At 32.8% G+C, this 25,428-nt stretch overlaps 1 protein-coding gene and 1 non-coding gene across 2 annotated transcripts; both read right to left on the minus strand.

The window, feature by feature from the left end:
- Window positions 1–1,599: 1,599 nt before the first annotated feature.
- Window positions 1,600–5,051, minus strand: LOC120183840 (translation initiation factor IF-2-like). Its single transcript, XM_039188457.1, has 3 exons — window positions 4,412–5,051; window positions 2,576–2,828; window positions 1,600–2,121 (listed from the first exon to the last, which is right to left on the minus strand). The coding sequence occupies exons 1-3, from the start codon at window positions 4,736–4,738 to the stop codon at window positions 1,748–1,750; spliced, it is 954 nt and encodes a 317-aa protein (XP_039044388.1). The 5' UTR covers window positions 4,739–5,051; the 3' UTR covers window positions 1,600–1,747.
- A 1,871-nt stretch (window positions 5,052–6,922) lies between these two features.
- On the minus strand, window positions 6,923–7,030 carry LOC120183846. The gene has a single exon (XR_005521972.1). It is a non-coding gene; the product is annotated as a small nucleolar RNA R71 (small nucleolar RNA).
- Window positions 7,031–25,428: the final 18,398 nt, after the last annotated feature.

Below are 25,428 nucleotides of genomic sequence, written 5' to 3' on the forward strand. Positions count from 1 at the left end.
ACCAATAACCTCTTTATTCTTAGTGCTTTCAATTTAAAGTACCTTAAAGTTTCCAAACATTCCAAAACAATCATAAAACTTCCAATATGTTTCTGCAAACAAACAAAAAAACCCTCAGGTTTTTAGGTAGAGAAAAAAAACCTGGAAAAGTAATGCATGAAAATTTGAGAATGCTAGCGACTCCGTTGTTCTTGATTCCTCATTTGAATGTTTTCCTCCCTTTCTTTCTCTTTTTAACAGAAAGAATCGGCAATGACCAATGGGTTGCTCATCTGGCTGAATTCCGAATTTGAGGAAGGTTTGTTGACGAAAACGCAACGAGGTTAACATATAGCGAAATTCACCTATTCTTAAAATAAATAAAATATTGTTATTTATTTATTTTTTGTAAATATATATTATAAAATATTTTAAATATATGATACATAAAATAGTTTTACAAAAAATTCATTGAATGGCTTCATGCTTAAAAGGAAGTATTGTTTTCGTTTGAAATTATTGGTTTAAACAATTGTATAACATATGATTTGATTAACACATTTCATATGTGCACCTTCACTCCAACATTGAGTCGTGAATTATACTTCATTATTACAAGATGAAGTAGTAGGGGGAAAGTTAGAGATTTCAGAGTTTTTTTTTTTTAGAAATAGTGAATTTTAAAAGTTGAATTTTTGAAAAAATAAAAATAAAAACTTTATTTTTAAAAAAAGTTAAAATTTATGTAATGTATCATACATTCATTTGACATTTTTAATGGATGTTAACAATAGACCTTAAACTAATAGGAACATAAAACATTAAGCATTATAAAAAAAAGCTAGATACTTAAAACAAAACAAAAAGAGTTACCATTTAAATATTTAATTTTCAGTTAAACCTACTTTAGAATATGTGGCAAGTGTGTAAGAAAAACATTGCCAATTTCTTGACAAATGAATGTGCCACATTATTTTACCAACCAAAGTAACGACACATGACTGTGTAACCTCCTCACGGGCCGATACTGCAGTTCTATTCCTGTACATCTGTTTTTAGCTTCCCGTATCCAACCCAAGTATCGACTGCACCCATCTTATTTTCCTTACCCATTGAATCCAACTTAACAGAAAAACCTAGACCTCTCATAGGGACTAGGTGCCAATAGACCTCCTAGAAGTTGCCACGAATCACCAACTCATCAGGTGCTTTCATTTTTGCACACTACATCCCGCAGCATGGTCCCCGAGGACACACATATGCAAGAAGTCTGATTTTCGGAACTGGTGAGGACAGGTGCATTTTTGGCAAAGACAGGTTCATTTTTGGCAAAGACTTGAGGGGCCAGAAGACACCCAAAGACAACAATACCCACAACTAAAGTGAACAATATCAGCTTATGAGCCACATGACGCTGCATGTGAAAATGAGTAATTAGTGACAAGACAGAAGTGCTGATTCTCACCGATAATAGTAACTAATAGCAGGATTTGTTCCGCCACATCAAGCATATAATTGTCCCATGCACAAAAACTTATCAGCAAGAAAATGTAATACAAAACATTTTCAAATGTAGTCCAATGAAGAATTTTTAGCCAAAAAAAAAACAATAATTTGTCCCAAATCCATGATAACCGAGCAACAATAAGATCCAAAAAGCAAAAACAGATGAAACTTTCTTCTAGTCTTCAAATAAAAGTGAAACAGTCATCCTTTAGCCCACCGTGTATTTCATATGTATATGTAATGCAGACCAAAAAGGGGGACTTTACCGCACTGGCTGCTGGTTGTAATGGTTCTTCTCTTTCTTCTTTGCAGCAGCAAGCCTTGCACTTCTTGCAGCAGCCTCTTGTGCAGCAGCTTTTGCAGCAGCATCCATCTCTTTACTAGATTTTTTCTTCTTCATTGATGCCATCTTCTTTAGCCGCTCTTTCACATCAACAGCTGATGCATCCTCCTCAACCTGTTTATTTCCAGCAGCTTCATCTGGCCCGTTGGTGGCATCTGTACTAGTTGGTTGATCCTGTGATTCTTTACCCTCCTTCGATTTATCCTTCTTTTTCTTCTTCTTGGCACTTTTAGACTCTCCTGGAGGATTGTCCTTCTCTTCTCCCTCTCCATCTTTCTTTTCTTGTGCAACAACTGCAGACATAAGAGATAACGATCTAGCTCAAAAGAGACTTCCAATGTACACATATTTGAGCATCGGAATTGTTCTGGACTAGAAAAGCCATCTTCATCAGGTACAGTACTTTTTTACAACTAAGCAAATAACACAACCTTAAAAAGGATAACATGTAGATATAAAAAAGGTTGAATACATTCACTCGAGAGATAGATTTTCAGATTTTCAAGCTTGGACACAAACAACTTTAAGGTCGTCGTGTACTACATCCCAAAAGACAATACTTGAATAGTCAAATATTGTTTGTCAAACAAAACCATCTAAGATATGATTCTACTGCTTTTGAGGCACGACAGAAGTAATAAAAAACAAAAACACCTACTTTCCACCAAAACTAGGGGAACAATGTTTGAAGCAAATAATTAGAGAGTACTAAAGGAAGTAATTGAAGCGCTAAGTTGGTTAAATTACCACGTGACTCGTCCTGGCCATTGCTCTCCTGTGTAACTCCAAAATCAGCAAGAAGAGCCTCCAGCTCAGCAAGTTCCTTTTTCTTCCTCTCTTTCTTTGAAAGTTGTCTTTCCGGCTCCTTAGGTGGTGCAGGAACTTCAGGAGCCGTTTTTGGTAAAGGCTCTGGATGTACCTGAACCTCTGGTTCATGGTCATGATCTTCCTCTATATCTTCATCACCTTCATCTAAAATATCTTCTTCGCTCTCACTATCCTGTCATCCCAGATCAAATAAAAAGTTAATGACTAATAAGAGATACCTTGTCAAAACGCAGACTAATTTCCATCATTCATCCCGTATCAACTATAGCCATCCAAATTAACAGGACAAACAATTTATGCTCAAAGGATTCATCCTATTGGCAGAATAACAAAAGCATAAATGGACCTGAGACTTGGGAGGGCCCACAAGAAAAACAATCTGGATCTCTGCTAATAACAGTAGTCACAATGTTATATCTTATATGGCATTCTCTTATTCACACAACTATGCCACTTTTTTCATCCCTTGCTTCTTCAACCTTAAATTGCAAGAAGCATTTGATAAAGTTCCACTTACAGCAAGAGAGGAATAATATAAAATCTGGCACCTTAAAGATTTAAGCTATTGATGTAAGAAGAAATGGAGGAAATCTTTAAAGTTCCAAAATCAAACTACAGTAATGGCAAAATATACCATTGTTCCTATATAATCTGTCGAAAAAGAAAAAGAAAGATATAGCAATATCCACATCAAACGATATGGCAGGAGTGGTGTTTCCTTGAGAGAAAGTCAATAACATAACATAAATGTCTAGATTTGTGGAAGCTTACAACCAAGTGATCCTCAAGTGCTGTAAGCACCATTCTACTAGTAAATAGTAATGAACTCTATTGAATTATAATAAAATATAAAGACGAACAAATGAAGCTAGGATACACCACCCACAATTTCTATAATATGATAATAGAACATAAAAATAAAAGGAAGAAAAACAACTCTTCTATGAAGAGATACCAATAAATTCATTTTTCACCTCAGTTCCATCAGGCATTAGTTCCATTTATCAAATGTAAGTTCCTTTATTTCTTTTCCAGAGTAAGGTTCCTTAATGGGTAATGCTAACATGATTCCTTTCTTCGTACATAAATCAGAATATTTAGCATCCTCCAGAAAAAAAAGCATTCTAAGGATAAACAAAATGTCCAGTCTTCATCATGAACTTGCATAATTTTATTTCACTTCAAGTGAACAGATCCATATATTTTTTGTACTAATAATTTTACTTTGGAAAATATTTAATGGCATAGACCAACTCTACCAGTCTCCTGGAAAAGTTTGGAGTTCCCATAAATACCATTCAGCACGATTCATCATCTTGTGAATTTCTATGAAAAACTTCTAGCAACACTGAAGGGATAATAGAAGCATTCTCATATGAACAGCTATTACTAAAAATAATTAACAATATAAAAACCAAAATAGCAACAAAGTTGAAGAATACAATAATTCAATCCGAGGTATAATATAAGAGCCCAAACATCTGGACCTCGGGCCAAATCAATAGAAAATTATGCCATCAGGTTTAGCTATAAAACCATTGGTCAAATTATTGGGTGAAAAAAAGTTCATGTCCAATCATCATTTACACTGCTTCCGTTCCACAATTTCCCATAACATAATCATCCACAATCACTCAAATAAAGACAAGATAATATCCAACTTCAACTTTAAAAATTTACGCCAACTGATTCTATAGGATTCAAATAGAAAAGAAAACAAAGAGAATTGATCGTTTAACCAATAATTTAATTCACCTCAACGTTGACTGTCTTATCTTCATGAGCCTGAGACGACTCGGAGGGTCCCCAAACGGACTGAGGAGGAGCGGTTGTAGCATAATAATCATCATCGTCCTCATCATCGACATCGGCCCACGATTTGGCAGTGAGCGGCGCCGGAGCCCAAAAGACCTGCTGCTCGGGTTCTTTTTTCGATTGCTGAGACTTGGAAGAAGATTTTTTAGAGGAACCTCGGTCCTTGTCAGACTTTTTCTTCTTCCTTAGAGTTTCGAGAGCCGCAAACACGTTGGTGTTGTTGATCACCATAGATACTTCGTCTCTCCTGCTTCCTCCTCTCACCATCTCTCCCTATTCGCCTCAAATTAAAAAAAAAAGTCGATTCGACAAATATACGATTTTTTCTTCTTAAAAGTAGTAAAAAAGGCGGAGATCGAGATGCTAAAAGCGAGATTTGATTTTCTTTTTTAAAACAAGTACTGTGAGAAGACGGAATGATGGCTTAGGGTTTTCTAAGTAGGAAATGACTTGTTATAAGAGAGTAGCGTTTGTTTGTCTGGAAAAAAGTTTTGGTTAGAAATGAAGCGCGTTTGTTGCAGAGTGTACTGTAGGTTTAGGTTATGCTGGGAGTGGAAGAGATAACGCAAAGAGGGTAATATGTAATGAAATTAGGAACGTGGATGAGGGGATGAAATCTAAACAACGTGGTATTTTAGACCACCACGAGTGCCCAAATTCACAAATATTTTTCAGGAAATTACAAATGTCACAACACAAATCTAATTGGTTGTAACAAATGAAAATAAAAATTTGTTATCCTCTCAATTCTCAAACATTTTCTCCTAATTAATTCGTATTGATTTACAATTTTTTTTGCATATATAAGATCTCAAATTAAAATATATTTAAATGATATCGAACTATTTATTATTTGAATTAATCCTATTAATAAATTAAATTTTAATTTTATAAAATATAGAAAACAAAACATCTTTAGATATAATATTACTAAAACAAAAAACGGTTTATATCACAAATAAGTATATAAGGTATATCACATTTTTTATTTAAGTGCTTAAAGTAATTTTTTATGAAAATAAATATCTAAATTTATCTTTTTGGTTAAAATATGTACTTAAAATATTTTTTGGTCAAAATAGGTACTTAAAATATTTTTTGGTCAAAAAATAGGTACCCAAAGTATTCAATTTTTTTCATCTAAGTACCTAAAATATTCTTTAATTAATGTCACATGTTAACTTTTTTATAACTTATATGAAAAAATTGAATACTGTAGGTACTTATTTTGATTAAAAATACTTTAGGTACCTATTTTGATAAAAAAAAAGTTTACGTACTTATTTTGATCCAAAAAAATATTTTAGAAACTTAGATGAAAAAAAGAATATATTGTAGGTACCTATTTATAATATAAGCCTTGTTTGAATAACACTAATTTCTGTTTCAAATTTAGATAGTTAGCAATCAACTCGTGCATACAATGCAATATAGGAGAGGATCTTAACAAGAATATTTAGATTCCTATGGGTGTAGATGTAACAATAATCTTCCAGGGTTATAGTAATTAAAAAATGGTGATTACAACATATATACAAAGAAAAACTGAACAACAAGGACAGGGGATCAAATCAAGTAGGAGGAAATAATAGAAATAAAGACTACAAGTAGTTTACAGGGAGGACACCATCACCTTGAGCATATACGTACATAATAATTTTTCTTTCGAATCATCTTTGATATTGTAATTCTCTCTATCAAAGATGAAAAATTAGGAGACATTATGTCAGTTGTTCAATCAAGCATATTTTCCTTTTCTATTTTTGACAAAAAAAAAAGAACTTCACTTTTGTTTTTGGGATCTTCGAATTCCCAAAAAGAAAAATGGAAGTATAACTGAGTATCTTTTTGTCCAAAAGGATTTGCCCCATTAAAGAAAAAAGTTCAAAGAATTAAATGTTGATTGTCAACTTGCAGGTTTCTGAGTTGCATTTAAGAAATCCGAGTTGAGTTCATCACTGCGAGACCCACCTATTCCTTATGGTTTGTAATTGTGACTCAAAATCTTAACAATACATCTCTTTAAAACTAAAATCATATCAACCTTAATGAGGAAAAAAATTGTTCATGATTGTGATTGAGAGCTAGGAGAAAGGAAAGAGATGTTAAAGCTAAAACAAAATATTCTTTTTAAGCTTGATACGCTCAAGGAGGTGGGAAGTTTGACTTTGGGATGCTATAAATATAATATTTTTACACACTTTATTTACCATTAGAAACCCTAATTTTCATATACACTTTTATTTTTCTCTCTTACCGCTAACCAGGGAAGCCTAAACTCCTTAGGGAAAACAACACTTAGACGAGAAGCGTGTTGAAGCCGTGAGAATTGTGGCCGACAATTGATTGGGCATTATCTTAGCGATTTTGATCTAACTTGTTACTATAACATCATGGAATGATCTTGCCTAAAACATTTTGCTACGATTCAACCCTTCCAAAATAAATGCAAGGCTGAGAAATGATATCACTTTTTTTCAAGCAAATAGAAGATGAAAACCTTTATGAAGCCTGAGAGCATTTTAAGGATTTGTTGTGCAAATGCGTGATGCATGGTTTCTAACACTAGACACAAATGAAGATGTTCTACAATGGTCTTAATATACAAACGAGAATGGTTATGAAGGCATCAACTAATGGAGTATTGTTGGATAAATCTTACAATGAAGCATACGATATCCATTAGAGGATCTCCAACAATGACTATCAATATCCAAACACAAGGATCATGTCGGGAAGATGCGTTGTTGCGATAGTGCACAATGATGCTCTAAACTCACTGACTACACGGGTAATAGCATTGGCTGAAATGATGAAAAAAAAATGCAAAAGCCTAGAGGTATGTATGAGGTAAAAGCTACATCTTTTTTTAATTGTGTTTATTATGGTGATAACCATAATTTTGAAGAATGTCCACAAAACCCCGAGTATATCTATTTTGTAAGGAATTACAACAGGAATGATAATGCTAATGCATATAGGAACACCTACAATGCTAACTTCAAAATCATCCCAACTTATCTTGGAGAAGTCATATTATAGCCAACCCTAATACGACATTACAATCAAATTTTGGGAAAACACGACAACATTATCTATAACAATAGTATACTCAGTAGCAACCAATGTTATAACATTAACAGTCACATCATCAGGTGGTGCAGCCACAACAATATCACAACCAGAAAAGCTATCAAGGGCAGTCATGTAATTTAAAAAGCCTAGAGGTATGTGATTCAAATTCAGTTAGCATCGTTGAGAGCATTGGAGAATCAAATAGGACAGTTGGCCAATGCATTGAGAAACATACCACAAGGTGCATTGCCAAGTGATATTGAAGTTCAGAAAATTCAATGGAAAGCTTATTGCAATAAGCATTGCAAAGCCATCACAACACGTAGTGGACTCCACCTTGGAAAATTAATTAATGAAAACAAAAAAGAGGATGATAAGAGACATGGATAGTAATCTAAAGGCAAGAAGTTGGAAGTGGAAATCGAGACACCAGCAATAAATGTCATAACAAAGGATGTAAGGTAAAGAGTAATTCTGAGACATTGCCACCAACAATGCCAACAACACTGCCAGTGCAATATAATTCAAGGCCTCCACTTCTATTTCCTCAACAATTCAAGAAAACCAAGGAGGATCAACAATTCAAGAAATTTATTAATGCGCTAAAGAAATTGACAATCAATATTCTGTTGATTGATGCATTAAACCAAAACATGAATTATATTAAGTTCACGGAGTAAGTGCTTTCGAAGAATATAATACTTTGAGAATTTGAGACCGTTGCACTCACTAAATGGTGTATTGTCAAGGTTGCAGGTAGATTGTGATTCTTTAAATAAATGTAATAGTGTTCAGTGCAAGCATATATTATCGTATCAAGTAATAAAGTGGATGCAAATTAATGCACTGAGTATCGTATTCATAGAGACTAGTATTACTCAAAGAATTGTCATAAAATTAAATAAAATAATATAATTGTGTAGAAGGTGTTGTGAACAAAGAAAAAAATATTAAAGTACAATAAATACAAGAATAAAAATATGAAAGGATGAAGGAATCACAACAGTGGCAATGAAAAATAGTGGATAGGCTCAAGTAAAGATTATGGGAAAGTTAAACTCAATCATGCAATTAACGTTCTCACAAAAATAAGATCGATGCATCTAACATTAACTTAGCAAGTTTTCCTCTCTCAATGGCTCCATCCAAAAAACTTACAACAATGCTGTCATAACCTAATTTTATCCGGGTAACTTAATTCAAATCAAATTGAAGGCAATCGAAGACCCATTTGAAGATTCTAATTGCAAATACGAAGAGTGGTTTGTGACATGTGGGTTGAGAAAGCTCTAAATCACTTGAAAGGCTTGCTTAAAGGAATTACAAATGGTAGTTGTGGGTGGCCAAAATTATAAGTGGAAATTTAGATGGTTTCACTCATGTAGCATTGTGAAAAAAATGAAGTCCAAAAAAATTCAAATGTCCATTAAATCTATTTACACAACCAAATTGCCCAATTTTATTAAACTCGGACCCGTTGCAAACCCACGACCCAAACGTTAAACCTATAATCTGGTATCCCATTTATAATTCATATAATTTTAATATTCTATTGTGACCAATCTACCATATCCCAAACCATTTACTTTAAAAGGCTTAATCTGATTACACTTACAAACCCAAAACAATTCCAAAACAACCCGATTTTACCAAAAACCCATTTTACATTTCTGTTAACCCATATGATCTAAACTTGAAACCCAATTAGCCCACATGCTAAACCCATATGAGAAATGTCAAACCCTAGCCAACGAAGAAGCTCTCTGCCGTCGTTAACTATTGCCCAAGCCTTTCACGCCCCAGTTGTGTTATATTCTAGCAACTTCCAAGATGCTCCACATCAAACTCTTGATTCCTGCAATGCATGCCAAGAGAATAATTTTGGTTATTCAGTTTGGTATATTTAACAGAAAAAAGAATGGTTCAGAAGGGATGAGCTGTAGATTCTTTGAATATTCGTTTTCTGTAATGAAATAGGTTTATAAAAACCCCACAAGAAAATGAAACCGGGGTTGATCTTCCCCTCAATTTCGAAAAGATCGAAGCATTACAAGGTTCTTCACCCATTTTTTCGAAAGAAATGGAAACGTGATTTCTTTTCTATCATTTACGAAACAGAAAATACAAGCAATGAATCGTTTTCTCTATTCTTAACAAACAAAAGTAGAGGTGAGAAAGAAAAACCTTTTCTCGAACACTCGAAAACCCACAAACTGAGAACCCATTTGAAACAAAACCAAAAAATAAAGAAAAGAAAAGGGGCCGTTAGAGTCATGAAAACCGAGGATTTCCTTGTAGATCTACGACGATAAAAAGGGGTTTAGGCCAATTTGAGCCCGGATCTGTACTCAGGGTGTGAAAAGGCTTAGGAAGGTAGTAGCATCTCCCTCTTTTGTCCTTGGCGAGCGATGATCGGTGCCAATCAGTGGCAGCCATTGCAGTGGAGAGTCGCCGGTTTCTAGAAAACGTGAACTCCGGTGAAGAGAGGAGGAAGGAGAAGAGAGATTTTTTTTAATACAAATGGGAAATAACTTTTTTTTTGTTTAATTTCAAGATTTATATCCCTATGAAAACGACGTCGTTTTGAGGCTCTGGATCCCGTGGGTAAATAGCATATAAGTCACTCCAACTTTAGTACGAATTTACAAGTTAGTCACATACTCGTCTATTTTTATTATTTTGTTCGAACACATGTCCTATTTGTGCTATTTGTCTTTTTTATATTTCATTAATTTATGGTGGTTTAGGAAAATAGAAAATTAGCTTTAGGTTCCTTTATGTTACCCGCGTTTTCACAATTTGATCACTGATGCTTTGCTTTTCTATTGTATTGAATTTGATCTAATATTTCTATTTTAGTTACAATTTAATCATTTTTATTATTTTATTTAATTCAAATTGTTTACTGTTTTGTTGTTGTTGTGTATTTTATTCCTTATTTTAATTTCTAATATTATTATTACTGTCTATTAATTTTATTTTGCTTTTATATTAACCCTGTTATCTCCACACTAAACTTGGCCATCTTCACATTTATTTGTTTACTTGTATTCATACTAATGGCTTTATGAATATATCTTTCTATTTCTAATAAAGTATTTTCTCTTTTTAAATATCATTCATATTTTTTACTTTCTTATATTAATATTATACCTTATGCTACCTCATGTGCATATTACCTTTTATATAATTAAATTTTCATACATGTTTTAATTTCTTACCATATTTTAGTTTGTTTTATATTAATTTTTATACATTTTATTTATTTTTGTTATATAATGTAAGATATTACATATGTATTTTGTAAATATTATTACCATATATATTTGTTATGATCCACGCGCTATAATGTATATATTCAATATATATATGTAAATAAATGTTCTATATAATATGATGCCTATATTAAATAATATACCTTTAATTTCATTTCCAATTTTATTTTAATTTCCTTTTTATTTATGTTGAAAACATTTTGATATTTCTATATAACAAATAAATATGTTAATGAATTTTATGATTTATATTCAATTTAATTATTCGAATATTATAAATATTACTCCAAGTCTTCAAATATCAATTTTTACTCCTTACTAAATGAAAATTTATGATTTATACTTTAAATATTTTTAAAACAATTTTTACAAAGTATTTCGAACCATAATTGAGTCAAAATTTAGATTTCAACAAGGTAGTACCGATACTACCTCAACAGTATCGATACCCCCAAACATCGAAGTTAAAATGGGTATCGATACCCTACACGGTACCGATACCATTATACATAGTAGTATCGTTACCATGGTCAATGGTACCGATACTACCCCTTTGGTTTTGACTCCGAGGTTTTAACAGAATGCAATTTGGGTATCGATACCATGATCGATATCGATACTACTTTATATAGTAGTATCGATACTCCCTGGACGGTATCGATACTACACTAAAAAGTAGTATCGATACTCCATGGCCAGTATCGATACCGTTGGATTGCAACGGTTGAAATATTTGAATTTATAATAGGTAGTATCGATACCCCTATGAAGGAGTATCGATACCCATACACTCCCGATAAAACTTTCAAGTGGATTTCACACTACAACGACTCTATTGACTCCATGATCATCCCCCAACGTCTAGAATTGTTATGAGGTGTATTTAAACAAGTTTTGAAGCCATTGGTGATTAAGAATTGAAAAAAAAAACAAGAGAGAAAGCCTTAAACATCAAGTTTTAGCAATTCAAGCCAACATCCATTCAATATTCATTTTGCTTTCAAGAACACCATTTGTGCTAAATTGTATTCATTTTTTAGTGTTCTTTCTTTGTTATAGAATTGTGCAAACATCTTACCTTGTGATTTTTTCTGCAAGTTTGCAAAATTTATAAGTTTCTCTTTGAGAAGAGAGTGTCTTAAGAATTTGGGGTATAATTCTTGAGGGAGTTGTAAGGTTACTCTTTGTCCTCAAAAGAAAGAAAAATTAGTGAATTTGTGAAAAATCCTTAGTGTGGATAGCTAAGGTAGTGGACGTAGACTTTGGTTGAGAAAGTCGAACCACTCTAAATCGCTGTGCAAATTATTTCAATTTTCTGTCAAAGCTTCCACCAAAATTTTAATTATCAATTCACCCCCTCTTGGCTAATTTATCCAATCGATAGACTCAACAATTAGAATTAGAGCTTGTCTCATTTGAAGGTTTTACCACCTATTGAGAAGATCCGGGAAGAGTTCAATCGATATTCATGTTATCAATGACCTCTACATTAAACTTCGACTTCATTCTTGATTCTCAGCCCGTCAACAAGCCTCCTTTCTTCAATGGAGCTAAATATGCCTATTGGAAGAACACGATGAAGTTATTCATTCAAGCTAGTGGTATGGGAGCATGGAAAATCATGATGAGAGGATACTCTGAACCATCCAAAGAACCAGAAATGTGGAGTGAAGAAGAGAAGAGATTATTCTAACTCAACTCAAAAGCAATCCATATTCTTTTTTTGTGCACTTGGACCAGATGAATACGGGAGAATATCATCTTGTTCAGCAGCCAAGGAGATATGAGACAAACTTGAAGTCACACATGAATGAACTGACGAGGTAAAAGAAACCAAAATTAGTCTTCTTAACCATAGCTATGAAAATTTCATGATGAAACCAAATGAAGATATCAAAGCTATGACGGATAGATTTTTGGTAATTGTCAACGGTCTCAAGGGCTTTGGAGAAATAATCCCTAATGAGAACTTATGAGAAAGATAATTTATTCTCTTCCAAAAGCTTGACAATCGAAGAAGACTGCAATTATAGAAGGTAAAGACCTAAAGTCTTTAACTCTCGATGAGCTCATTGGTTCTCTCCTCACTCATGAAATGTTGATTCAAGATGAGGTAGATCACGAGAAGAAGAACGATACAAAGAAGGAGACGGAGAAAAAGAAGAACGTTGGGGTTGCTCTCAAATCCACCAAAGATGAGAGTGACTCTGATGACGACGAGGATGGAGAAACGACATTACTTGCCAAACGACTCAGAAAATTAATGAAGCCCAATAGAGGAAGAAAATTCCAACGAAATGAAGGTTTCAAAAATGAGTCAAAGGAGAAGGACCCAATCATATATTATGAATGCAAAAAGCCTGGGCATATGAAATATGATTGCCCACAATTGAAGAAGAAGAGTCTTTCAAAGAAGAAGCATAAAGCACACGTGGCTACTTGGAGCGATGATGAATCATCCGATGAAGAGGAACAAGAAGTACTAAACTTGTGATTAATGGCATTCGGGGAGGATTTTCAGGTAGCCTCTAACTCATCTAATTTAGAAGATTATTCTTTTGATGAGTTATTAGAGAAATATTATGGGTTGGCTTTGGATTATGAGAAATTATTTTCAAAATACAAGAAAGATATTTCAAAATTGAAAAATGAAAAAGATCTCATATCCAAGACCAACAATGATCTTGAAAGTAAAATTAAAGAATTGCAAATCAAAATAGAAGATTTTGAAAAGAAAAAAACCAGATTTGCAAAACTTACTTTCAATAGTCAGTATGATTATCAAAAGAAAATTGATGATCTTAAATCTTCTTTCGATAAAGTTAGATCAAAACATTTTGAAAAAGGAGAAGGTTCAAAATCCAACTATATTAGAAAGTGTTTTAAAACTTACAATCATAGAGGTCCCCAAAGAACCTCGAATGATAAGATCATTAGGAGTATATGGGTTACTAAATTTCTTAATATTACAAAAGATAAGGATATCATAAGCAAATGGATACCCAATGGGACTAGGCTTTTAGGGACTAATGAATATGGACCCAAAAGAATTTGGGTACCAAAAATAAAAAATTAATCTATATTTGTAGGAAAAAGAGCATTACTTCAAGGTACGAAATACAAGCTCAAATTCATGGTACGTAGATAGTGAAGGCTCAAGACATATGACCGAAGACAAGAGCCAGTTTACAGAGCTTACTGATAAAAATGGAAGGGTAGTAACCTTTGGTGACAACTCAAAAGGTTACATTGAAGGTATATGTACTATAGGTAATACCTCTTCCATACAAATAGAAAATGCATTATATGTGAATGAGTTAAAGCATAATCTATTAAGTATTAGTCAATTGTGTGATAAAGGATACATTGTCTTATTTGAAACAAACGATTGTAAAGTTGTTGACAATGCATCTAATAGGATTATGCTTATTGGTCATAGAATAGGAAACATTTATATGGTGCATTTAGATTCAATTAATATGACTAACTTATGCCTAGTTTCCAAAGATGAACATGATAGTTGGTTATGGCATAGGAGACTAGGACATACAAGCATGAGTGTTTTGCAAAGACTAAATCAAGGCAATTTAGTAATAGGCTTGCCAAAATTGAAATTTAATCTTGATAAAATCTGTGATGCATGTACAAAAGGTAAACATAAGAAAGCTTCCTTTAAATCCATTAATGATGTATCAACTAGTAAGGTATTACAATTGATCCACCTAGATCTTTTTGGTTCAATTAGAACAACTAGCTTGGGTGGAAAACAATATGCTTTTGTATTGGTTGATGACTATTCTAGATTTACTTGGGTTATATTTTTAAGTACTAAAGATGAAGCATTAAATTTTTTTATCACTTTTTCAAAAGCAATCCAAAATGAAAAAGGTTACTCCATTTCAAGTGTTTGGAGTGACCACTGTACTGAATTTGAAAATCTTGGATTTACAGATTTTTGTAATTCAAATAGGATTAGCCATAAATTTTTAGCACCTAGAACCCTTCAGCAAAATGGAGTTGTTGAGAGGAAAAATCGAACTTTAGAAGAAATGGCTAGAACCATGCTTTGTGAAAATAATTTGCCAAAATATTTTTAGGCAGAACCACAAATACCGCTTGTTATGTTATTAACCTAGTAAAGATTAGGCATATTTTCATCCTTTTAGATGTAAATGTTTTGTTTTAAACAACGATAAAGACAATCTTGTAAAATTCGATGCTAAAAGTGATGAAGGAATTTTTCTGGGTTATTTCTTAAATTCTAAAGCTTATTGTGTATTTAATAAAAGAACTTTAGTGGTATAAGAGTCTATTCATGTTGTTTTCGATGATAATCCTCTTCTGAGGAAGGATTCTTGTGATGATGACATAGGTATAATAAATGCAAATGATGTGGGATAATCATCATCAAAGGAAGAAGCGAAGGATGAGGAAACTCAATATGCCTTCAAGAATCTAGCCATTGAAGAAAGGGAAGTCACATACCCAAGAGAGTACAACTATGTCAAGGATGGAGAGATTTTAGGTGATCTATTCAAAGGGGTAACTACTCGATCTTCTCTTAGGAATATTTGTAATTATGTTGCATTTATCTCATGCATAGAGCCTAAAAATGTTAAAGAATCATTAACCGATGAAAATTAGATTATGGCTATGCAAGAAGAGTTAAATTAATTTGAGAGAAGTAAAGTATGTACATTAGTTGAAAGGCCAAGTAATAAGTCTACTATAAGTACGAAATGGGTGTTTCGGAATAAGCTAGATGAAAGTGGTAACATAGTGAGGAACAAGGCTAGACTTGTTGCTTAAGGGTATACTCAAGAAAAAAGAATAGACTTTGATGAAACATATGCTCCTGTAGTTAGGATGGAAGCAATTAGAATGTTGTTGGCATTTGCATGTTTCAATGAATTTAAATTATATCAAATGGATGTTAAAAGTGCATTTTTAAATGGTTTTATAAAAGAAGAAGTGTATGTGGAACAACCTCATGGTTTTGAGGATTCAAAATTTCCAAATCATGTTTTTAAATTGACAAAAGCGTTATATGGCTTAAAACAAGCTCCTAGAGCTTGGTATGAAAGATTGTCAAACTTTTTAATTGAAAAAGGTTTTTCAAAAGGGAAAATTGACACTACATTGTTTTTGAAACGAAAAGGTAAATATTTATTAGTAGTTCAAATTTATGTTGATGATATAATATTTGGTTCTACTAATGATGCTCTTTGTCAAGAATTTTCAAAGCTAACGCAAGGTGAATTTGAGATGAACATGATGGGGGGCTTTCATTTTTCTTGGGGCTCCAAATCAAGCAAAGGAAAGATGGCATCTTCATCAATTAAGCAAAGTACGTTCAAGATATGCTCAAAAAGTTTGGATTGGAGAATATAAAACCCCAATCCACTCCTATGAGTTCATCTACAAAGCATGACAAAGATAAAGGAGGTAAATGTGTTGATGTTAAACTTTATAGGTCAATGATTGGTTCTTTGCTTTATTTAACCGCAAGTAGACCGGACATTATGTTTAGTGTTTGCTTATGTGCTAGATTTCAATCATGCCCTAAGGAATCACATCCACAAGCCATTAAGAGAATCTTTAGATACCTTAAGGACACTCCTAGTATAGGACTTTGGTATCCTAGAGACTCTAGCTTTAGTTTGCACACCTTCTCGAATGTGAATTATGGAGGATGTAAAATAGATAGGAAAAGCACCTCTGATACTTGTCAATTCCTAGGAAATATGCTAATTTCTTGGTTTTCAAAGAAGCAAAATAGTGTTGCATTATCTACCACTGAAGCGGAATACATTTCAGCCGGTAGTTGTTACGCACAAGTTTTATGGATGAAACAATAACTTTTAGACTATGGAATTGAAGTAGGTACCATTCCTATCAAGTGTGACAATACTAGTGCTATTTGTCTCACTAAAAATCACATCCAACATTCTAGAACTAAGTACATTGAAATTAGACATCATTTCATTAGAGATCATGTCACAAAGGGAGATGTAGTTCTAGAATATGTAGATACTTTGCATCAATTAGCTGATATTTTTACAAAACCTTTGGATAAAGAAAAATTTTGGACACTTAGGAGAGAATTAGGTTTAACCAACCTACCTTGATTTAGTGTTTAAAATAATTTTAGCACTTTTAATGATTAAGGAAAAATGCTTGTAAAAATAATAATTTTGAATGCCTTCTTGCTAATAGTTAAGGAGAGTTTATGATCTTTAGTGAAAATTAATAATATGTTCAAATTAGACTTAAGTATGATTTGATTAATTGAACATAGTTAATTTTCGTAATATGAGTTGCCTACACCACTTGAGCTGATTAATTTTGCATGCAAAGTGTTTAAATGCAGGTTTTTGACCATTTTGTGCACTTGGTATCGATACTGGTCACCCAATACCAATACTACTCTTTCTAGATATCGATACTACTAGAATAGTATCGATACTGCTTCAATAGGTATCAATATTGTTCTTAACAGTACCGATACTACTTCAATGGGTATCGATACCCTAGTATCGACACTACACGAAAATACCTTGAAGTATCGATACTCCTCGAGGAGTACCGATACTACCTGTCGGGTTTAGGCTATAAATCCCTAAAATTCTTCATAAATTGCCAAAACCCCTTATTATCAAAATGCTCGTCCATTCCTTCCTCTCAACCCCAACTCTTCATTTTTCTCAAATCTATCATTTCAAGTCGGAAATATTTTGTTCTTCAACTCCTAATCAGACGAGTATCATCAAAATTGTGCAAACAACACATCCATCTCAATCCGATTTTTCAAGGTAAATTTTTCTGAAACACTATTTTATTGATTTTTGAACATAGGAGTAGTTTTAGTTAGTTTTAGTTCAAATTAGTGATTGAACATTTCATAGATTATAGTTTTACACTAGAATATACAACCAATTTCATCAAGACACAATTTTTTTTAATTTTTTTAAATTTCGAAATAAAAAATATTGTTTTTGATTTAATTGTTGTTTTTTTGATTTAATTACATTGTTTCCATGAAAACTATACATACTATTATTTTTCAAACTTAGTTTTCAAAATAGTTTTCAATTTTTCCCATTAGACATTAGATTTTAGAGAACCTTGAATTTGAGGACTCATATTGAGTTTTGGGATTAATTGTTGCATACATATGTTGTTTAATTGCAGGTATCCCATCCTATTCCGATTTAAACTATGTCTCATCATAAACATCCTATGTCATCATCTAGTCGATAAAACCAACCATAAAACCCACCTCCTATTCCACCTCTAAATCCAATCCCTAATAAACCTGAAATGACCATTCTTAACTCTTGCTTTAACGAACCTAACCGTAAAGGTCTCTACTCTAGGTACGTTAACCATTTGAGTCATACAACATTAGGGAAAAGTGTATCCCATCCTTACAATCCACGATAGAGATGAAATTCAAGTACCTCATTACCCTTAAAGAGTGGAAGTTTGATAACCTATTTAAAGTCAAACCTATTGTCTATCAACAACTCGTACGCATATTTTATTCCAATGCCTTTTGCATACAAAACGAGTCCCAAACCGCCAATGAAAATATTCGGTCCTATCTCTTGGTTCAATACATTAACATAGACTCGGATTACATAGCTACAACCTTTGGATTATATAATCAAGGGTTAGACAATGAGAGAGATTTAGTACCATCCCAATATAAAGTCAATAAGAGCGCAAGTGTACTAGACTATCAAGAGCGTTTCCTTCACTTCATGATCTCTTGGTGGTTTAGACCATCCGGAGGTAAATACTCTAGGTTTAGAGCTCTTGACTTATGGTGGATCCATTGTATCTAACATAATAAGAAAATAAATTTGCCTCAAATTATCTTTGGGGAACTTATAGAAACCGTAAACAATATTCCTTTAAAATGAGTTGAAACCTTAGTTTATGGTTGTCTATTAAGTAACATGTTCATCAAAGTCGGTCTTAAGGTAGACCTAGACATATCCATCCCTTTGACCATCGAAATTAATCTCAAATCTTTACGAAAATTAGGATGGAGTGGAGACAACGATACTTGGATTCACTCAACGAGGAAAACTCCCGGTGATAGCTCTTCACGAGTGACTCTGACTCCGGCTCTGGCTCAAGAGCTTGAAGATCTTTTACGGGATATCGACGATCCCTTAAATCAGCATGATGATGAGCCAGCCAGGCAAGAGAGTCTGATGCCTTCATATTTTCGATCATTCATGGAGACATTAGACTAGAGGTTTGCATCCCTAGAGTCCCAACTCACTGCTCAACATCTAGAGCAACAACGGGAAAATCAAGCACTCAACGCTAGGATTGATGATCTTGCACGAGATGTGGCTGCGATACGAGCACATATATCTCCTCCCGATCCTCCGATGGATGACTGACCTTATCTTGCTAGTTTTCTTTGGTTAAACTATGTCTTAAAACTATGCATTGTTTAAACATTTTGATAGATTTGGTTATTTGAATATTTGGTTGTTTGGATATTGGAGTGTTTTGGATGTTTGATTTTGAATGATTAGTATTTTTGAACTTAATTGAATGTTTATTTCATTAGTTTATGCACTTTTATATATTAGAAATATTATGACCAATCCCTATTGCATATTGATTATGAATATTGATTATGTCGACTAATGACTAACAATTCTCTTGGCTTTTATGATCTTAGCAACTATATTTATATTAATCAATTGGCTATCTTGTTTAAAACATATAGAGTCTTTTTGATTTAACAAAAAGGGGCATAATATAGTAAGGAGGAGTAATTTTTTTCAAAGTGATTTTTCAAAAGAAATCTTAAAATTTCTAAAATATTTTGTTATATCAAAAAGGGGGAGATTGTTGAAAACATTTTGATATTTCGATATAACAAATAAATATGTTAATGAATTTTAAGATTTATATTTGATTTAAAAATTATATTCGATTTAATTATTCAAATATTATAAATATTACTCAAAGTCTTCAAATATCAATTTTTACTCCTTACTAAATGAAAAATTATGATTTATATTTTAAATATTTTTGAAACAATTTTTACAAAGTATTTCGAACCATAATTGAGTCAAAATTGAGATTTCAATAGGGTAGTACCAATACTGCCTGAACAGTATCGATACCCCCAAACATCGAAGCTAAAATGGGTACCGATACCCTACACGGTATCGATACCATTATACATAGTAGTACCGATTCCATGGTTAATGGTACCGATACTACCCTTTAGTTTTGACTCCGAGTTTTTAATAGAATACAATTTGGGTACTGATACCATGATCGGTATCGATACTACTTTACATAGTAGTATCGATACTCCCTGGACGGTATCGATACTATACTACAAAGTAGTATCGATACTCCCTGGCCAGTATTGATACTGTTGGATTGCAAAGGTCAAAATATTTGAATTTATAACAGGTTGTATCGATACCCCTGTTAAGGAGTACCGATACCAATACGCTCCCAGCAGACTTTTCAAGTGGATTTCACACTACAACGACTCTATTGACTCCATGATCATCCCCAACGTCTAGAATTGATTTGAGGTGTATTTGCGTTAATCTCTTTAGTGTATACCTATTTATTATTAAATATGGTTCTTTTCCTAGTTATGCATATTTGTTTTATTATAATATATAGTATTAAATGCATTGATGTGTGCATATATATACTTACGCCTTAATATCTTTATGAATATATTTATTTTCTTTTAATTTATTAATTTAAGTCATATTCTTTTAGTCCACAAGTTTATTTTAATTTGTTAGCTTGCATATTCATTTTCATTTAAGTTTAAATTAGATTAAATTATTTGATGTGAGATTTTTCCCTTAGATTTAAATTTCTCACACTTTAGATATGAACTTCTTAATTTAGGGAATAATTCTATTTGACTCTAATATTAAAATGCCCGAAGGTCTATTTTGATTATTCGATTAAATAATTGGATAAAATAAATTAGGATTAATATTAGAGCCTCTATTTTAGGTTCATTTTCATTATAGTTTCTTAATTTAGGGAATAATTTGATTTGGCTCTTGCATTTAAAAGCCCAAGTATTCGACTCAATAATTGGTTAAAATAAATTAAGATTAATATTAGAGCCTCCAATTTTAGGTTTATTCCTCTAGGTTTTTAATTTTCATAGTTTGACTAATTAAGTTAGGGATTTCCTCAATTAACCCACCTAGTAATTAAGTTTCTAAATGGTTGTTTGATTGCATTTCAATTTAAAAAAAAATAACAAGGCAATGTTCATTTATCAAGAAATTAATAGTGTATTCTCCGTGTTATGCTCACAGGGTGACCATTGGTAATTCCCGAAATAAATCAATATCCTTTTCAAAACTCAATATCATGATTCCTTAAACTTTAAGATAATGTTCATTTACATAGATCAATAACGAAGCTTTCGCATTAAATGCTCGAGGGTGGTCGTTGTTGGTCTTATTAAACTGATATATTTTTCCAAACTTTGCATACGTAATGAATTTTAAATTAAATACATTCTTGAGCTCAAAATGTCCAATTTCAAATATAGGGTTATGGACTAGGTATCAATTTTTATGCGTTGTGGGCTGCTAATCCTTCCCCACGCATAACCAACTCTCTAACCTGATTTATGCTTTTCGTAGGCCAAAATTTGGTAGTTTTTATAAAATAAAAATGTTTTATTAAAAAAAAAATCTGATTTTAGGTTGTCATCACCCATTTTATAGGGTGGCGGTAGCAATTTTTTTTTTTTTACAAAAATTGGCCTTATGGTTTTATAAATAAATATATAGCATATAATTTTTAAATACAATTTTTAGTTAAATATAATATTAATATAATATTTGTGGAATGAATATAGTTTTAGCTTTTAAATATAATATTAGTATTATCATAACCATTTTTTGAAACAATTAAAATATTATTTTTAAAATATAATTATGACTTTTATTTGAAAACCACAATTTCATTTTGGAGTCACCACCAACTTTTATGTTAGGTAGGTTAGAAACCTTAAAAAGAAAAAATGGTATGCGTTTTACTAAAAAATTATTTTTAAGAGTTCGGAAGTCGATTACGTGTGGGGAAGGGTGAACACCCCCACAACACCCAAATTTTGCTACCTAAACGATTATACGGTGTTTAAATATTGGGAATTACAAACTCAAAAACATATTTAAATTACGATCCTTCTATTTATTCAAATTTATTTAAATAAGTGTCAATTTCAAAAAACAACTTAAAATAAGGAATGAAATGTATCAAAAAGATTAAATAGCCCAAAATATATTTTTTATAGAATAAAAATTATTATAATTATTTTTATAAGAGAAAATGCATCATTTTGTATGAACAATTTTTGAAAATGCACTTCCTTTATAGTTAGGAGACTTTTCATAGATTCTCCTTACAGAAGACGTTATTTCGTAATTTTTGCAAAGATAAAATAAAATAAAATAAAAAAATAAAAGTGAAAAGAGGTAAAAGATAATCAAAATAAATAAACGTAAAGTATAAAAAACTATTGAATAAAAAAAATTATGCGAAAAATCCTCGAAAAGATACATTCCCTTGTAGTTGAGAGACATCTTCGTAGATTTCCCTCACAATGAGATTTTCTCATTTTCGTATATAAAAAAACAATGATGATTTATATAAACAAAGTGGAAATAATAATACCAATGTACACATACATAAGGGACCAAAATGGCACTAACAAAACTTAAAAGGCTAAACAACAATTATAAATAAACCAGGGCCAAGATCGCATAAATTAGATAGTATAGATGTTGGAAACGAAATTAACCCCTAAAAATAATATTAAGGACTGAAATAAAATAAACCAGAAACATAAAAGGACTAATAATAATTAACCCTAAATATATTACTATTAAATAGCGACTAAAACAAAAGAATCAGAAAAACACATGTTCAAACTCGAATATTAGCAAACATTGCACAATAAATGTGATGGTGACTTAAATGTAAACACTGGAAGAGTAGAGGCTCGAAATAAAGTTTTACAAAGTTACATTAATGATTACAATAAAGATTTACAAACGAGGAGGAATCTAAAATGTAATTAGCCCACAATAATTTAAAAGACACGGGTGAGATTACAAAAAGGAAGGGACCAAACAGGCTATTAGCTCAAACCTGAAAACACGCTGATCCTCCCCCTAATAAACGTCGTCGTGTTGAAGCTGAGATATAATAAGCTTTAAAGGGTTATTTCGAAAACCCTAACCCATTTCTTTCCTTCCCTTTTTTCTCAACAGTTCGGCTACCCCTTCCCCTTCTCATCTTTCCCTCCTTTTATTTTTCATTTTCCCTACACAAAACCTCAGGCCACCGCTCCTAATGGGCCTGGTTAGGGATCGATGACCCCTAAACATTCATAAATAAATTCTCCTAATCATCAACCACCCCTAAATTGAACCAAATCATCCCCAAAGAACCACAAATCAACCCAAAAAATAAAGAATTATACCTTTAATGCTAGACACAGCCCCTCGTCGCCAGTGATGCTCTAAACTCAAGGTAAAACCCCTCTTTTCTCTCATTTTCCTTTTCTTTTTTTATTTGAATATTTTTTTTCTTATTTGGTTCTTTCTATTCTTTTTCTGTGTTCCCTAAATTCTCCCCTATTTTCTTTCTATCTGTTCTGGTTTTTTTATGGTTACTTCTTGGATTACGATGTCATGATGAAATTTAAAAAAATAGGGGATGGGTCTCTGATTTTTTTTAGGGTAGAAATCCTGAAATTTCAGGATTTAAGCATGGGTTCTCTGACTTGTTGATTATTGACTGATTTAGGGTTGTTGGTGAACTATAGATGACAGGTTGATGACTCGACAGCTTCAGGAAACATCGTCGGTGGCTCATGCGCCAATCTGGGCATTGAAGAGTCGACGCGTGCATCACACGAGTCTGGGTGGACGGTTCAGATCTCCTTGTTGACGGTAGTAGGATGATATGTTTAGGGTTTAAAACCTTACCTAATTCGGGTTAAAGATTGGGTCGGGTCGGATCCTGGACCTGAGTCGGGTTGAGTGCTGTTGGGCTCCAATCGGGTCTTGCTATTATGGGCCAGTTGTAATCTGATTCCATTGGGTTTCCTTTGTAATATGGGCTCCGGGCTACAAAAAAGATATTTAATAAATAATAATAATTTTTTTTCGAGACCCAGACAAAAAGGGGTGTCTATAGCTGCCCCTCTTTGCACATTCTTATGTTAACAAGAATAAGGCAAAGACGAAAAGATAACAAGTTTTTGTCCGATTCTTTTTTTTTAAAAAAATTGGTTATGTTTGTTATTGGGGACGACACTACTTATATGTGATAAAGAGTTCTAGTCGTCTAAGGGTGACACAGCTCCTACGTGATGAGGAGATTTGGCCGATGGATGACACAGTTCCTATATGCTGTGGACGACAAACCATCTTTAGGGAGGGTGATAACATGGTTCCTACACGATGAGGATGTCTGGTTATCTAGGGGTGACACGACTCCTACGTGATGAGGTGGTCTGGTCGGTGGATGACACGGTTCTTATGTGATGAGGATGGTATATCATCTTTAGGGATGATAACACAATTCCTATATGATGAGGACGACTGGTTATCTAGGGGTGACACGACTCCTATGTGATAAAGAGGTATGATCGGTGGATGACACGGTTCCTACGTGATGAGGATGACATGCCATCTTTAGGGATTTATTTCAAGGGAAACATACTCAAAGATGATTGTTTCAAGAGAAAACTGTCTCAAGAGAGACAAAATTTTATTTCAAAGGAAATAGAATCAAAGATGATTGTTTCAAGAGAAACTATCTTAAAAGAGACAAAATTCGTTTCAAGGGAAACGACTCAAAGATGGGTGTTTCAAGGGAAACTGTCTCAATAGAGACAAAACTTGTTTCAAGGGAAACTATCTCAAGAGAGACAAAACTTGTTTCAAGGGAAACAAACTTAATGGTGTTTTAAGGAAGATTGTCTTAAGTGAGACAAAGTTTGTTTTGAGAAAACTCTCAAGTAAGATCAACTTTTTGAAATTTGTATCTCAGAGAAAAATTGTCTCTAGTGAGACAAAATTTGTTTTGAGAGAAATTGTCTCAAGCGAGATAAAATTTGTTTTTACATAACTGTCTCTAGCAAGACAAAATTTTGTTTCGAGAAAAACACCCTTAAAGACGCTAGACAGTCTGATTGTTTTTATTGTATATGATGATGAATGCAAAGATGCAAATTTCACATGTCATGTATTTATGTGTTGATGTATGTATACGTTAATTTGTGAGGGGAATGGTTGCGTGAGCAGTCTTCATTCTTTGTTTGATTTAGTTGTCTTCATTTTCCACTAGGGTATACTCTTGCAAACTTCGATCTAAGACCATTTGTTTTCCTTATCCTATCAAAAATTGCCCTAAAATTTGGCTTCCCTAGCCCTAGCTTCGATCTTGAGCTTCAAAGAAATATTAGTTGAATTCCAAGATACTTCTAGAGAACTTATCTTCTTTGAAAATGCTTTTCTTCCTTTGAATTTTCAAAACTTTTAAAAAATATCAAAAGGAATTTTG

Source organism: Hibiscus syriacus, unplaced genomic scaffold (genome assembly GCF_006381635.1).
Source record: "Hibiscus syriacus cultivar Baekdansim isolate YM2019G1 unplaced genomic scaffold, ASM638163v2 tig00112828_pilon, whole genome shotgun sequence".
NCBI classification, from domain to species: domain Eukaryota; kingdom Viridiplantae; phylum Streptophyta; class Magnoliopsida; order Malvales; family Malvaceae; genus Hibiscus; species Hibiscus syriacus.

What these genes read in the sequence shown, in the direction of transcription:
- LOC120183840 (XM_039188457.1), bottom strand. Translation starts at nt 4,738, where the DNA reads ATGGTGAGAGGAGGAAGCAGGAGAGACGAAGTATCTATGGTGATCAAC. An exon ending in ATAAGACAGTCAACGTTGAG is followed by an intron (nt 2,829 to 4,411) that starts GTGAATTAAATT and finishes CTGGGATGACAG; the next exon opens with GATAGTGAGAGCGAAGAAGA. An exon ending in TGGCCAGGACGAGTCACGTG is followed by an intron (nt 2,122 to 2,575) that starts GTAATTTAACCA and finishes TTATGTCTGCAG; the next exon opens with TTGTTGCACAAGAAAAGAAA.